Here is a 15,744-nt window from a genome sequence, read left to right on the forward strand (position 1 = left end):
TCAGTGGTCTGCTTTGCTTTATACCGACAAAACAAACGATTTTTCTTATTTATTGACCTTAGTAAAGATTTTGTAACCCATGGCATTCGAGGTATTTTATTATATTTTTGTCTACATTTCTGCACTATAGGAAAACATCTATCATAACATAACATAAACATGTCCATGAATTTATTGAAAGACTTATCAACATCTGTTTCATTAAGGACTTCACTCCATTCAGCTTTTTCCAATTCTCTCTTAAATTGTGAAATGTTATGTTGAGTAAAATTTCGTGTTAGCTTTTTACTGAGTGCATCGCCAGAGTTCCTTGATACTAAAGATGTTCTAGCAAAAATAGGGAAATGATCTGAAATATCAGTTACAATAATGCCAGCAGAGGGAATAGGGTGCAAGTTGGTGAAAATATTGTCGATTAAAGTTTGCGAGTTCTCTGCTACTCTAGTTGGTCTGTTAATCAATGGAATCAAGGAGAATGTGCTTAAAGTATCAACAAAGTGACTAACAGAGATATCACTATCGTAACAAAATAAGTTCATATTGAAATCACCCATGATGACAATATTTTTGCTATTAAATGAAGCACTCGAAAGAGTTTTAGACATTTCTTCAACAAATTCATATACGTCACCATTAGGTGGCCTATAGACAACTCCCACTAGCAAATTTTTTTTTCCAGGAATAATAATCTCAACAAAAATAGATTCTAACGAATTATTCATGACGCACAATTCAGCTTTTGTGTGGCACTCGAATGACATGGGAATATACATAGCTACACCACCACCAGTTCTGCTTTGTCGATTATTAAAGACTAATTGATAACTAGGAAGATTGTATAAGGCAGTTGGATTACAAGAAAACCATGTTTCAGTGATTCCGATTACAGGGAATTTGTCCTGAAAATTGTCCAAAAACAAAGAAAGTCTTTCAAAATTTGCATTCATACTGCGCACATTAAAGTGCAAAAAGGTTGTCTCATTGGCAGAACAGTTTTCCAGAAGATCCAAAAAAAGTTTTTCAGTATAATATTCGGAACCAGTTACTGTAGTTTCATCTTCATCATTTAAGACATATTCAAACTGTAAAGCATTCACATTTAGGTCTGCTATAGTGTTATCATCAGACTGAGCGTAGCTCATTTGAGCAGCATTAATCTGTTCCATAATCTACAACAAAAAAACAGCACATAGATCTGCAGTTACAAAACAAATAACTGGATATAACAGAGGAGCGTTGGGGTAAAAACAAATCACTCTCACATAAAAGGGAAAAAGGAAAACAGATGGGGCAAGATATCATAGGCCATCCTTCCCACACGACCAAGCAGCACATTGATACGTATACAAAAATGTGATGCATAGTCATAATTACATAGACAACCTTAAACAGGTTAAAAAAAACAACAAAAAACAGGAAACAAAAAAAGACAAAAACAAAGCAAAACAAACTCACAGAGATTTGTCGTAAAAAAAATGATATAAAGCAGGCATGGGTTACTTCTGGGGCCCAGAAACAACCAAAAGTAAATAACGACTTTCTCTAATCAACATACATGTAAAGGCACAATACTTAATAAGACAGATGTAAAGTATCTTTAGTCACTGATTAAGAGCAGTATCACAGTAAAAAAAGTATCTTGATAAACTAAGAAGAGGAAATGATCAAGCTTCGCAGAAGAAAAAAAGAAAGAAGAATGGGCTCACAGTTCATGACGATACAAGTTGTTCCTCGTACATGTAATTCCTTTTTACTATATCTTTTTGCTTAAAAAAAAGTTATGATATAGGTCTAAGTCTGAAAAACCCCTCTGTGTTATTTCGGGTCATTATCATAAGAATTATCAAAACTAAACATTATCAAGGAGGCTAAAAGTCACGTAGGTCCTTATCTATCGTGCACCTCATACAATTCAATGTCTATTACTCTTCAAGTCCTCACAAATTAATTGACTATCAACTCATGATACATGTGTAGAAAATCTGATAATATCGGTTAATGATTTGAGAAGTGTCGTTGTTTTTATAAAATGGCATGTTTGCATCAAGTTTAGTTCGATTTTAAGCCTTAGGTGGAGCTTCGAAGTTAGCCGTTTGGTCTACGAACCATCTCTCGCACTCTAAGGTAAGTACTGTGAACTAATTAGTTCCGAAATCATTTACCTAGGGCCGTGACATGGATATTTTGGCATGGTTTGAGTTTTCTTCTTCCCTATTTTCCAAAGGAATCCTTTATATTTTACCCCTTCTCAGGGGCGGAAATCTCTCCCAAAAGGTAGGAGGGACAAGAGGTTGGCAAATTTAACAAGCAAAAAAAAAAGAGCACAATAATCTTCATCAACCCGAATTTAAGGTCATTGTGATGAAAATAAATTGGACAAGCAAAACAAAAGGGTTATCATCCCAAAAGTAAGGTCTTCTCGTCCCAAAATACATATGTTTTATTTTGATTTTGAATGATGTATTTCTTGCCATCATAAAAAGACCAAGAATAGTAGGGGGAACATTTAATATTGTGCCCCCTACTAATTTTTTGAGTAGGGGGGCACGTCCCCCTGCCCCCCTTGATATCCGCCCATGCCCCTTCTAATATTCAAGTCGTTTTGATAGAGTGCCATCATCTTCCATTTTACAATGCGAATTATTAGTTGTTGATCATGTTACTATGCTACGACCTTATTTTTTATATATAGGCCTACATCATATCAGTTTTATACATTTACTTTAATCGATTGCGTCTTAGTGGGTGTTGCAAGAAAATATTTGCAATTTTACAACTGATAGATCAACGTTAGCGTTAGCAAATTAGATTAAACTTCTTGTTTCAAGGAGCAAATTAGTAATCAATCACTAATTTGCAATTAACTGCAAGACCTATGATTGATTTAGGGACCAACAATTGACTTGCAATTGATCGCAAGTTTCTTACAACACCCCTTAGTTTGGTCACTGGGCCATTTAATGTGTATAGAACATGTAGAATCAAACTGTTTACATATCGTTAAAATAAGATAATATATTTCAATATCCACTTTGAATGCTATCAAAATAAAATGTGCAAGTTATAACCTTTTACCTTCAAGATAAATATTTAGTTTTCCATCTTTCATCTAAGCCAAGACATGCTAAGGGATCGAGAATTAATGGAAGATTTTAATCAATGTCAGACGCCGGTGTTATTTGTGACTCATATTAATGCTCGTATTAGGTGCGTCCTACCCCCCCCCCCCTGTTACACCCACAAATGTAATAATCGCCCACAAATGTAATAACGCCCACAAATGTAATAACACTTTACCCACAAATGTAATAACGCCCACAAATGTAATAATTTTTGATCGCCCACAAATTTAATAACACTTTACCCACAAATGTTATAACGAACACAAATGTAATAACACTTTACCCACAAATGTAATAATGCACTTTACCCACAAATGTAATAATGACTTTACCCACATATGTAATAAATTTGAAGTGATTTTTGGCGAATTCGTTCTAAACTAATATCCTATAGTAATGCGTTCATATAGCACAAAAGTTCAAAGTCTTTTTTCCAGACCCGGTTAATGAAATATTACAGTACAAGTCCAAGTCTTTTTCCAGACCCGGTTTTTCAAAATTATAATATACGTCCAAAGTCTTTTTACCAGACCCGGTTGTTTCAAAATTATAATATACGTCCAAAGTCTTTTTTCCAGACCCGGTTAATTCGAAAATTATAATGCAAGTCCAAAGTCTTTTTTCAGACCTGGTCGTTTCAAAAATTATAATATACGTCGGTGAGGGGTAAGGACAACACTCTAAGCCCAAGCATTTTAAGTGGGTTTAATTTTGAAGATTGGTCTCAGCTGTCATTTTTTTTCAATATTTCTTTATCTTTTAAATAACCGGGTCCAGACGAAAGACTAAGCATAATATTCCACAAGAATAAGAATATGAGTCTTTTGTTTTTAGGATTGTTTAAATCATTTTTAAATCACCGGGTCTGGAATAAAGACAACGCTCTAAACATGTGCTTTTCTACATGCATGGTCTTAATTTGGAGGATTGTTGGTTCTTAGATTCGTTGTTGGGGGTTGAGTTTTATTGATTTTTTATTCCTGAAATAATTGTGTCTGGAGGAAAGTCGATCTTCGACAATCGGTCTTCACGTTGTTCCACAGTAATTAGATTATTGGGTATTCGTTTTAGAATATTTGTAAAAACTATTTTATTTTTCAAATAGTAACCAAGTCTGGAGAAAGGATGTCTGCTTTACCCACGCGTTATTACAATGTTTTGTAGGGGTAGTAGTATTATTTAAAAAAAGACATATTTTTACTGGGTGAAACTTTGGAAATTTGGTCTTAGATTTGAAGTTTTTCAGTTACTTTTTTTAATAGCCGGGTCTGGAGGAAAGAGTACGTTTTAAAATTCGTGTTATTCCACGAGAATAAGAATATAAGGTCTTATGTTAGAAGATTTTTTTTTCGTAACTGTTTTAGGTCTGGAATAAAGGACAACACTCTAAACCTCTTTTAAAACAGGTTCTTAGGTTGAAGGTTTGTTTGGTCTTAGACTTTGATTTTTTTTTAATTCTTAATATTAGCGTTTTTTAAAGAAAAAAATGGTCGGGCTGAAAGACTACGCTATATCCAGCATTAAGATTATGGGGTCTTTATACTGTTTTTAAACTGTTATTCATAATGTTTAAATAACAGGTAACCGGGTCTGGAGAAAAGACTACGCTTGATTCTCAATTTACTCTTAGTGCATATATTCACAATATACACCGTATAAGTTGAAACAACAACAAAGACATTAATTCCACCAGTTTTAATTAACTGGGTCTGGAGACAAGACTAAGCTCGATTCCCATTTTTTTCCACAGGAATATCATTATCGTATCTTAGTTTGGACTTATATTATAAATTTTGAAATAACTGGGTCTGGAAAAAGACTTTGGACTTATTAAAATTCTTGAAACAACCGGGTCTGGAAAAAAGACTGGACTTATATCACAATTTTTGAAACAACCGGGTCTGAAAAAAAAGACTTTGGACTTTTATTATATTTTTTTAAACAACCGGGTCTGGAAAAAAGACTTTGGATTTATATTATAATTTTTGAAATAACCGGGTCTGGAAAAAAGACTTTGGACTTGTACTTTGATGTTTTATTAACCCGGTCTGAAAAAAAGACTTTGCACTTTTGTGCTATATGAACGCATTACTATAGGATTTTAGTTTAGAACGGATTCGCCAAAAATCCCTTCAAATTTATTACATTTGTGGGTAAAGTCATTATTACATTTGTGGGCGATCAAAAATTATTACATTTGTGGGTAAAGTGTTATTACATTTGTGGGCGTTATTACATTTGTGGGTAAAGTGTTATTACATTTGTGGGCGTTATTACATTTGTGGGTGCAACACCCCCCCCCCCCCCTAAAAGGGCCATTCATTTTTTTACCCCTCTATTTTGAAAGATCCTCCTCAAAACATTTCCTACGAATCTTTATATGCCCATTATCGGACTATACAGACATGATTAATCTGATATTGTATATTTGTTTGTTTATATCCGGGGGGCACTTCCATTCACGAGTGGATACCATGCGCGACCAAGGGGTCTCGAAAAGCACCCTAGACACGTATTATTCTGAAAATGCACCTCTTAACAAGTATAGACGTGTGAAACCCTACCCTTAACAAGTATTGGAAACAAAACGATACTCTTGGCAAGTATTCCATGAAATGAACCCCTAAACAATTACAAATGAGCGATATTTTATTAAGTGTGTTCGTCGGTCGTCGATTTTACCTTTACCATGTTTACACATCATTTGGTTTAGTACGACCCCACCCTCCACACCTCACGCAAATCGGACTCTAAACACGTAGTGTTGGGGCAAAAAGGACATCCTTTATAAAACATTTCAATTTTGTTTTATCATCCCCGCAAATGTGACCTTAAACACGTAGCGTCCCTAGCGATATAGATACCCTTTTGTCTTTATTTTTGTGTTTTTGACACCCTTATCACGTTACGTACGTAACGTGCCCTATCTTGAAAAAGACATCTTTTTTACGTGTTTTTTGGTCGCGCATGGTATCCACTCGTCAATAAAGGTGCCCCGGGGTTTATATTCATTTGTTACATGCCAATTCTTTGGTCTACCATATCAGTACGTCCCATATCCAAATTGCCATTTTGTCCACTCAACATGTGTCTCATAACCAGTTAGTCCAATAGCCATCTGTCCATATACCATTTGGTCTAATTAGACTAAGTGTTAAGTGGGCAAAATGAATGAAAATGAAACGAATATTAGACCAACTGGTTATGAAACTAAATGGTCATGTGTAAGAATTGGTGATTAGACGAAGTGATGATTGGACCAAATTGTTGTTAGACGAAATTTTGGACGGAATGGCATAAGACTAAGTGGACGAGTTGGCAGTGGACAAATGGGCTACCTTTTTGTTTCTCCTAATAACAGAGTCATGGCGGTGGCCTTTCTAAGTCTGATCACATGGTTTCTGGTATTGCACACTGTGTCTGGTGATACTTGCTTGAGCTCGGAAACCGTCAGTGATTGTCTCTGTCACAGCGCGCCACCTCGTTTGCCACCGCAGCCCAGGTTCTGTCGTAAGTGGCATGTTCCTAAAACTTTACATTTCTGAGAATCCAAAATTGTGCAAGAGCATAAGTACGCGAAGTAACTTTTTTTTTTTGGGGGGGTACCTCCAGCAGTGTTAAAAACCAACATATTTTGCAAATAGCCACACACAAAATGCGCCAACAGTTTACCCATAGTACTTCCATTTTTATACACCTTCAACTGAAAAAAGGGGAAATGCTTATTTATTTTAAAGATCAGTCTCTTCCCTCGCTTACTGATGTATTTTAATATTTTACTTATTTTTCGAACAGCCTTTTACAACGAATCTGGTGAAATTGATTTAGTAGGTCTAATAAAGAAATACCTTCAAGTTTATGCTGAAAATTCCGGACCAAAAGTTTTCCATCCAAAATTTCGGGTACCAAATAGACTGATTTAAATGGTTCGGGAAACAATATACCTTTCCATTTCACCTTGCATACTTAGCATACATGTAGTTGCTTTAATCATCAAATCACGTTTGGCAAATGTTTCTTCTTTTTTTAAAGATCCACCTCCATCATGTGTTCCAGAGAGATTGGAATGTGGCGGTTGGAACTGTGATTCATGGACCGAGGAATGTGACCAATCAAATAACAACAGTAACTGTTCGTGTCGATATAACCCACAAAAATACAATGACATCTGCGAAGGGGATCGCCGGAGAAAGGAAACTTTCAAGCTCGGAGTTAGAAATGCCAATTGTACAGGTAGATTTTATTCAATCTTCATAATCAGAAAAAGAAATGAAAAAAAACCATAAGTATGCTGCAAGTGCAAAATAGACTTATTTTGTCAATAACACTATCAGACTCACTTTGTTTACGATTCGAGTACCTGAATCTAATTATCATTCAACATTCACGACTTGCTCATTATGATAGCTAATTTTGTGTATTTAAACTGATTTATGTTTATATGTAACACTTTATCATAAATCCTTGCTATGTTGTCATTTAAAATGAATTTGTTCAAACTAAAGTCAAGTATTCATTTACTAATTATTCGTGTACTGAAACTCTCTTAAAAGAAATAGTTCCTTTCGTATAAATATAAACATTCTTCAAACGAATTCAGTATCTCAGATGACTATATAATTATTCATGAGTCTGATAAGCAGAAAAATAGGGCTTATTTTATGTACAGTATCGCCTTATATCATTCGCTCTCAAAGTATTATCTAATCTATTCTCAATATTCCTAAATGGTTTTGTCTTTATCAAATCCTATGAGAGCTGATAAGCTACAACTAAAATCACTCCCATGCTTTGCACATATTAAATAAACTGTCAGCTACATCACCACCATCATGGTTTATGAATTAATGCAAAAATGTTTAAGCTAAACATCAATTTCTCCTGATAAGTCATAAGACTTCTTTATCTAAACTTCATTCTCAGAATCTATATTAAACTAACATCCATTCACAAAATACGGTTTGTTTACATCTCTTACGCCCTCTACGTCTTCATACGCTACTATACTCATTAGCATAATTTGCCCGATTTACTTTCATTGACACGTAAGCACCCTTACGCTAAACTGACCTTGACTTTCTATGAAATCAACCAAAAATAATTTCCCTTTTTTTACATTAACTAAACAACATATCATTCTTTCTAAGACATATACAGATACAATGAGTATTAATTATGCAAACTTACCATTTGTTCGGCATTCTAACTGCTTCAGTTTGGGGTAATTTATTGGTTATTCTGAGACATATCGAAAAAAAACATTCACGTTTTCTAGCTTTCGGCAAGTGCGCTGACCTCATACGGTCAATTTGAAAAGTCAAATCTGAAAGGAAAAATCTAAAGAAAAGGGTTTGCTCGGCAAACCATCCTCCCCCGCTAGAAAAGAAGTAAGTATACATATGTCATGCATATCTTATTCCTCTACATAACCTTCCAAAGGGTATATTACTACTATCTTCGTGATGGGTCTCTTATATTCAGAGTCTTTAGTTTTGACTTTGACTGATCTGACCTTCCCGTCATCTCCAGGGTACACTTGAGTTATACGACCTAAAGTCCATTTACCCCGGACGGCATTTGGATCCGCTACTATCACAACATCATCGACCCTGAGATTGCGTCTGTCAACGTTCCACTTCTTTCTTGGTACAAGCAAAGGGAAGACATCACGAATCCAAGATTTCCAGAATGAATCGACGATCTTCTGGACGAATTCGACTCGGTGACGGGGATTCTTGGTATCACGGAACGGTCCTTGAGGTACGTGGCTAGATGCTCTACCCAACAAGATATCATTAGGGCATAGGTAAGAATCATCATCTGGGTCTGTGGGAATCCTCCCGATGGGGCGTTGATTAACTAGATTGGCCACTTCTTGAAGGTATTTGTACAACTCGAAAGGAAAAAGACAATGATCCTTGATAGCCTTCTTCAGTGCTAATTTACAGCTTTTGACCAGGGCTTCTGCGCATCCATTATGATGAGGTGCTAATGGCGTCACAAACCTCCAGTCGGTGCCCCTCTCAGCGCAGAACTCCTTTAGCTCATCTGCACTCCAGCCCTCTAACATTTCTCGCAGCTCTCTTTCAGCTCCAACGAACTGCTTCCCATTGTCACTGATTAAGCAAGAAGGTTGGCCACGGATTGCGAAAAAACGTCGCAAAGCCTGCAGGAACTCCATAGTCGAGCAATCAGGTGCAACCTCTAAGTGGACTGATCTGGTGTTAAGACATGTGAAGATGATGCCATAGTACTTCGCAGTCTTATTACGCCCTATTCTCACTGGTATCGGTCCGAAGTAATCACATGATGTGGCATAGAATGGTGGCGTAAAAGGCATCATCCTTTCAGCAGGTAGTTCAGACATGAACTGAGTTTCCGCTCTTTTCTCCATCTCTCGACATGTTACACATCTGTACTTCTCTGATTTGGCTAGACGTTGAACTCCAGGAATCCAGTACCTCGTCCGGATTTTAGCCGATGTTGTAGCTACTCCCGCATGGCCTTGCTGATGATAGTAGCGAGTGATAAGCTTAGCTACATGATGGCCATTAGGGATAAGAGTTGGATGTCTTGCTTCATACGATCGTTTGCTCTTATCTACTCTACCTCCAACTCTGATGATACCTTCACTGAGAAATGGACTTAGAGCCTTGAATTCACCAGACCTCAAGCGTTCATGAAGTGGTTTCTGTACCTCCTTGATCCAGTACAGTTCAGCAACACTTAACTCGGATGCAGTGAGTGGGCCATGTTCTCTTGTCAGTCCTTCATCAACTTTCGTCTTGCATCTGGCCTTCATATTCTTGACAAATCGATGTACATAAGCTGTGACTCTGAGGAGTCTTCTCCAAGACGAATACTTCTCACAGCCAATGACACCAGAACATGTTGTATGTAGAACTTGCTTTACCTTTCTCCTCTCCTTGTCATCATCACCTTGTTGTACATGGAGCGATTTTCCTCTGGCCAGTCATCTATAGGCTTGAATAGGAATTCAGGACCATGTTCCCATTCTTTACTTAGATCTCTGACTGCTAAGCCTCTGGAGATTTTATCAGCAGGGTTAATATTTCCGGGAACATATCTCCAGTTCTCTGGATTGGCAGCACTCTGGGTCTCTCCCACTCTGGATGAGACGAATGACTTGTACATTCTGGACTGACTGTGGATCCATGCTAGAGTAATGAGACTGTCTGTCATAAAGATTGTCTCTAGCAACTTCAAAGTTGTCTCCTCCTTTATTGCAGTATACAGCCTCGTCGCCATCAGAGCCGCTTGTAGCTCTAATCTGGGAATAGTTAGCCGTTTCAACGGGGCCACTCTTGACCTTGCTGCTACAAATCTTGTAGTAAAACTGCCGTCTGCTATCTGCCATCTCAGGTACGCGCAGCATTCGAAGGCAGCTTCTGGTGCATCTGAGAACACACATAATATTGGATTGTCAATAGCTCCTGGTGGTGTGAGGCTTCGGTCAAGTTTAGCCTCGCTCAACTCTTTCATTTCGTTGAAGAAATTTGTCCACCATTTCTGTTGTTCATCTGGCAGTCTTTCATCCCATTTGTATCCCTTCTCCCAAAGCCTTTGCATTCCCATCTTGGCTCGAACAAGGAAGGGTGATACAAATCCAAGTGGGTCGAAGATTCTTGCTATTTGACTCAGGATTTTTCGTTTTGTCCATTTTCCTTCATTATTGGCTAATTTCTCTTCTCAACTGGACCCGTCCGAGGTTGACTTGTACGAGAATGAATCGTTATGTTGGTCCCAAACAACTCCTAAGACTTTCTCATTGGACAATTTCTTCAGCAAGTCCATCTCTTTCTGGTTACTGGGTCTTATATTCTTATTAGACGCCCAACCCTTGACGTGAAATCCACCATCAGCCAAAGCTTTGTCGATTTCATCAGTAAGCTGGTTGGCTTCTTCCTCAGTTGGTATCGAGAAACAAATGTCATCCATGTATGAACTTTTCTTCAGGATCTGTGCTGCTTTAGGACTTTCCTTCTCTGCTACTTCAGCTGTTTTTCTCAAGGCAATTTGGGCCATTGCCGGGGAGGGCTTGTCGCCAAAGGTGACAACCAACTTGATGTAGACATCAGGCTTCCTCTCAACTTCAAGATCACGCCAGAGATACCTGTGTACATGTTGGTCAATTACAGGTACCTTGACACGGTGATACATCTTGGATATGTCACCACTGATTGCAACAGAGTGATCGCGGAACTTCATCAGAACTCCAAAAAGTGAATTCAACATGTCAGGACCCTTGTGCCAGTATTCATTGAGAGAATGTCCTTGATAGCTTGCTGACGAGTTGAATACAATACGCACTGGGGTACTTTTCTTTTCAGGTCTAACTACTGCATGGTGACTAATATAGTGAACCGGTCCTGAATATCCACTGACTTCATTATCAGACAACTTCCGTGCGAATCCCATCTCTACCAGCTGGGTCATCTGTTCTTGGTAAGCTTTTGCATGATCAGGATTCTTTAGAAGCCTCCTTTCTGTAGCTTCCAACATCTTCTCAGCTAACCATCGGTTATCAGGAAGTTTGTTTGGGTCTCGTTTCCATGGATACGAAACTTGCCACTGATTACCTTCTTTGACACAAGACCGTTCAATTATATCATACTCTTCTTTGTCTGCCTTGGTCATCCCTGTAGGTTGACATTGACAGTCGATGTCCTTGACTCCCATCGACTCCGTCGTCCAGAACTCAGTCAGATCCACTGGCTTGGCTAACTGCACGTGCAAGACTTTACTTGGTTCCATCCTCTTATGCGGTAACGTTCCTAGGATCACCCATCCAACAGGTGAATGACGAGCAGTAAAGTTGTGGGTCTCCTTTGACTCACCTCCATGGAACTTTGGATGATCACTGCCAACTAGTAAGTCAATCTCTCCGCCATGCCTGTTTATCATCTTTCTATCAATCTTAAGTTGTTTGGCTGCTGACTGTAGATATTCTTCTGGTACATTGTCTGTGGCACTGATATGAGGCAGGCTAATCACCGTAACTGGTAAGGAATTTCGTCCTCCTAGCTCTTTTACGTTGACCTTGTATTCATTGGTAATTACCTCCTCTTCAACTCCTCCCAACTTTGATATCACAACAGTGACTTCTGTACCTTCTAGCTTTAACTCGTCTGCAAGTGACTGCTTGATGATTGACACTTGTGCACCGCAAGCAAAGCATGCCTTATTTTCCTTGACAAGCTCCATTCTCTCCTTGAACGACTTGGACAGAAATGACTTGCATTGGTCAGTCCAGTGGGAATCATCTTTACAGAGCCAGCATCTGTCGAACTTCCTTTCCTGGTTATTGGTACTTGGGCTGGACTTCTTGGTCACAAAGTTGATGCTTGTTTTTACTTCACCTCTTACCGGAGCTGCTGATCTCATCCTTGCTTTCAACTCTAGGGTGAGGAATTGAAGAAATTTCTCAAATGTTGCAGAAGCTTCACCCAACTCTTGATTTCTAAACCAGATCTTTCTATCTTCAGGGGTGAGTTTCTTCTCCATGATAGCCAGCATGTGACTATTATTCATGTCGTTCTCCTTCCCAATTTCTTTGAGCACATTGTAACTTCTGCGTACTATGTTCTTGTTCACAAATTCACAGAAGCGATCATCTTCACCTGGTTTCAAGGAGCGAAATTTGGTGATGTCATGAATAATTGCGTCTGCAACTAACCTTGGGTCTCCATACACCATATCTAACTGCTCCCAAGCTGCTTTGAAGTCTCGTCCGATTCCTTGAATCATCTGTAGGGGTTTACCTTGTAGACATGATCGCAAGATCATCAGAGCATCTCTTTCATCAAAAACCTCTCCCAGAGCATGTTGAAAGTCAGCTTTGAATATGCAATAATCTCGCACATTTCCGTTAAATGTGGGCATCTTTGGCTTTTCCATTTTGAACATGGATCCCACTCTCTTCTGAACATTTCTTATCTGCAGACTCTGGGTATGGCTTTCATCTTGCTGTACGTTTGATGCTGTTTCATCAGAACTAGCTTCTGAATTATCATCACTTGGCTGTTCATTCGTCATCTGTCTTCGTAGTTTCTGCGTTGAAACGTTTTTCTCTGTCTCTCCCTTACAGTAATCTCTGAAAGAAATCTGATGGCTTAGGAAAGACTGCTGACATTCATCCATCCATCTTTCTTCCATGTTGTATTCATCGTCATCTTCAATAAGCTCTGAAAATGATTCATGCCTATTCTGCAATTCTTCATAAGCAAGAAGATACCTCTCATAGATCTCCTGCACCTCTGAAATAGGCCGTCTTTCTTCTATCAAGCTCTTCAAGGCGTGTCCTATTCTTGTAAGCTTGCCCTTCGCACCTCGGCGTTGGTGGCGTTGACTCTTCAGAAGATCAGCCTTGGACACAGGAGTCTCTTTCGCAGTAGATTCATCCATATCTCCTTCACTCCAGATCCCAGATAAAGACGTTACAGCTTCTGATCCGTCTCCAAAGAAATTGAATTTGATGGATCGCCGGAGAAAGGAAACTTTCAAGCTCGGAGTTAGAAATGCCGATAATTGTATAGGTAGATTTTATTCAATCTGCATAATCAGAAAAGAAATGAAAAAACATCATAAGTATTCTGCAAGTGCAAAATAGACTTATTTTGTCAATAACACTATCAGACTCACTTTGTTTACGATTCGAGTACCTGAATCTAATTATCATTCAACATTCACGACTTGCTTATTATGATAGCTAATTTTGTGTATTTAAACTGATTTATGTTTATATGTAACACTTTATCATAAATCCTTGCTATGTTGTCATTTAAAATGAATTTGTTCAAACTAAAGTCAAGTCTTCATTGACTTATTATTTGTATACTGAAACTCTCTTAAAAGAAATAGTTCCTTTCGTATAAATATAAAATGTAAACATTCTTCAAACGAATTCAGTACCTCAGATGACTATATAATTATTCATGAGTCTGATAAGTAGAAAAATAGGGCTTATTTTATGTAAAGTTTCGCCTCATATCATTTGCTCTCAAAGTATTATCTATTCTCAATATTCCTAAATGGTTTTGTCTTTATCACATCCTATGAGAGCTGATAAGCTACAACTAAAATCACTCCCATGCTTTGCACATATTAAATAAACTGTCAGCTACATCACCATCATCATGGTTTATGAATTAATGCAAAAATGTTTAAGCTAAACATCAATTTCTCCTGATAAGTCATAAGACTTCTTTATCTAAACTTCATTCTCAGAATCTATATTAAAAATAAACATCCATTCACAAAATACGGTTTGTATACATCTCTTACGCCCTCTACGTCTTCATACGCTACTATACTCATTAGCATAATTTGCCCGATTTACTTTCATTGACACGTAAGCACCCTTACACTAGACTGACCTTGACTTTCTATGAAATGAACCAAAAATAATTTCCCTTTTTTACATTAACTAAACAACATATCATTCTTTCTAAGACATATACAGATACAATGAGTATTAATTATGCAAACTTACTTCTTGTTCGGCATTCTAACTGCTTCAGTTTGGGATAATTTATTGGTTATTCTGAGACATATCGAAGAAAAACATTTACGTTTTCTAGCTTTCGGCAAGTGCGCTGACCTCATACGGTCAATTTGAAAAGTCAAATCTGAAAGGAAAAATCTAAAGAAAAAGGTTTGCTCGGCAAACCAGTTTTTAATATACGTTTAGAAACACATCTGGTAGACAAAACAATAATTAAAATAAGTATGTGGCCCATGTGTAAATGGGGAAATTCACATTGTCATCAAGACGGTTTTGATAAACGAGATACTCAATGTTATCAATTGATATGGTTGGCGAAAATTTATCACCGAATATCAGATTTATAGACTTAAAATTTTATATTGTTCCTGATACATGTGAATTCACACACAACCAGCGCATCATACTTATCTGATATTATAGGCCTACAGATGAAGAGCTTGATTCCAAAAGGAGCTAAATCCATTAAATTTGAAAGGTTTGTAAAAACTGATTGCAAATTTGAGTTTTGTTCCAAAAGGAGTTAACTCCAAACCAGTTTTGTTCCAAAAGGAGCTAAATCCACTCTGCGGTTGTTTAAAATTAGTTAGTTTTCCTATTTCAAATAAAGTTATGCATTCAACTTTTTAGGTACATGCTGTGGATACAAGTTCACGCCATCAGTGCAAATTTTGCTGAAAACAACAGAATTTTACATTTGTTATGAATATTTATGGATTTAACTCCTTTGGAATTAGATATCGAATAGTGGCCGTCCTTAGAAAAGATGACAATTTTTTTTTCTTTTTATAATTTTCAATGTGTAAACAACAGAAAAGATGTGAAATGTACTCTGCCAGCCATATTTATGTGTTTCGTGTTCATTTTCCAATATCAAACATGTCTAAATTGGCAAAAATTGACATTTTCTAGGGTTTTGTTCCAAAAGGAGCTTAATCCATGAAAAATGAAATTTTACAAATTCTTTGGAAATTGATTATGAATGCTAGATTATTGAATTCATGATTTAATTAACTTAAGATGATAGTACTATCATCTATATCAAACTAAAACAACAGTGGCTTATGGAAAGTGTTGAATTAAAAAACCTTGATTTAC

The 15,744-nt window shown here is 37.3% G+C and overlaps 2 protein-coding genes and 1 long non-coding RNA gene across 3 annotated transcripts; 1 reads left to right on the forward strand and 2 right to left on the reverse strand.

The window, feature by feature from the left end:
* Positions 1–1,878: 1,878 nt before the first annotated feature.
* LOC121430500 lies at positions 1,879–7,239 on the forward strand. Its single transcript, XR_005972044.1, has 3 exons — positions 1,879–2,124; positions 6,484–6,632; positions 7,155–7,239. It is a non-coding gene; the product is annotated as an uncharacterized LOC121430500 (long non-coding RNA).
* A 1,296-nt stretch (positions 7,240–8,535) lies between these two features.
* LOC121431272 lies at positions 8,536–9,924 on the reverse strand. The gene has a single exon (XM_041628782.1). It carries the CDS (start codon positions 9,922–9,924, stop codon positions 8,536–8,538), a length of 1,389 nt encoding a protein of 462 aa, XP_041484716.1.
* A 908-nt stretch (positions 9,925–10,832) lies between these two features.
* On the reverse strand, positions 10,833–14,787 carry LOC121430908. The gene is made up of 2 exons (XM_041628338.1): positions 14,635–14,787; positions 10,833–13,694 (listed from the first exon to the last, which is right to left on the reverse strand). Exon 2 carries the CDS (start codon positions 13,545–13,547, stop codon positions 10,833–10,835), a length of 2,715 nt encoding a protein of 904 aa, XP_041484272.1. The 5' UTR covers positions 13,548–13,694; positions 14,635–14,787.
* Positions 14,788–15,744: the final 957 nt, after the last annotated feature.

This window comes from Lytechinus variegatus, chromosome 17 (assembly GCF_018143015.1).
Source record: "Lytechinus variegatus isolate NC3 chromosome 17, Lvar_3.0, whole genome shotgun sequence".
In the NCBI taxonomy this organism is placed as follows: domain Eukaryota; kingdom Metazoa; phylum Echinodermata; class Echinoidea; order Temnopleuroida; family Toxopneustidae; genus Lytechinus; species Lytechinus variegatus.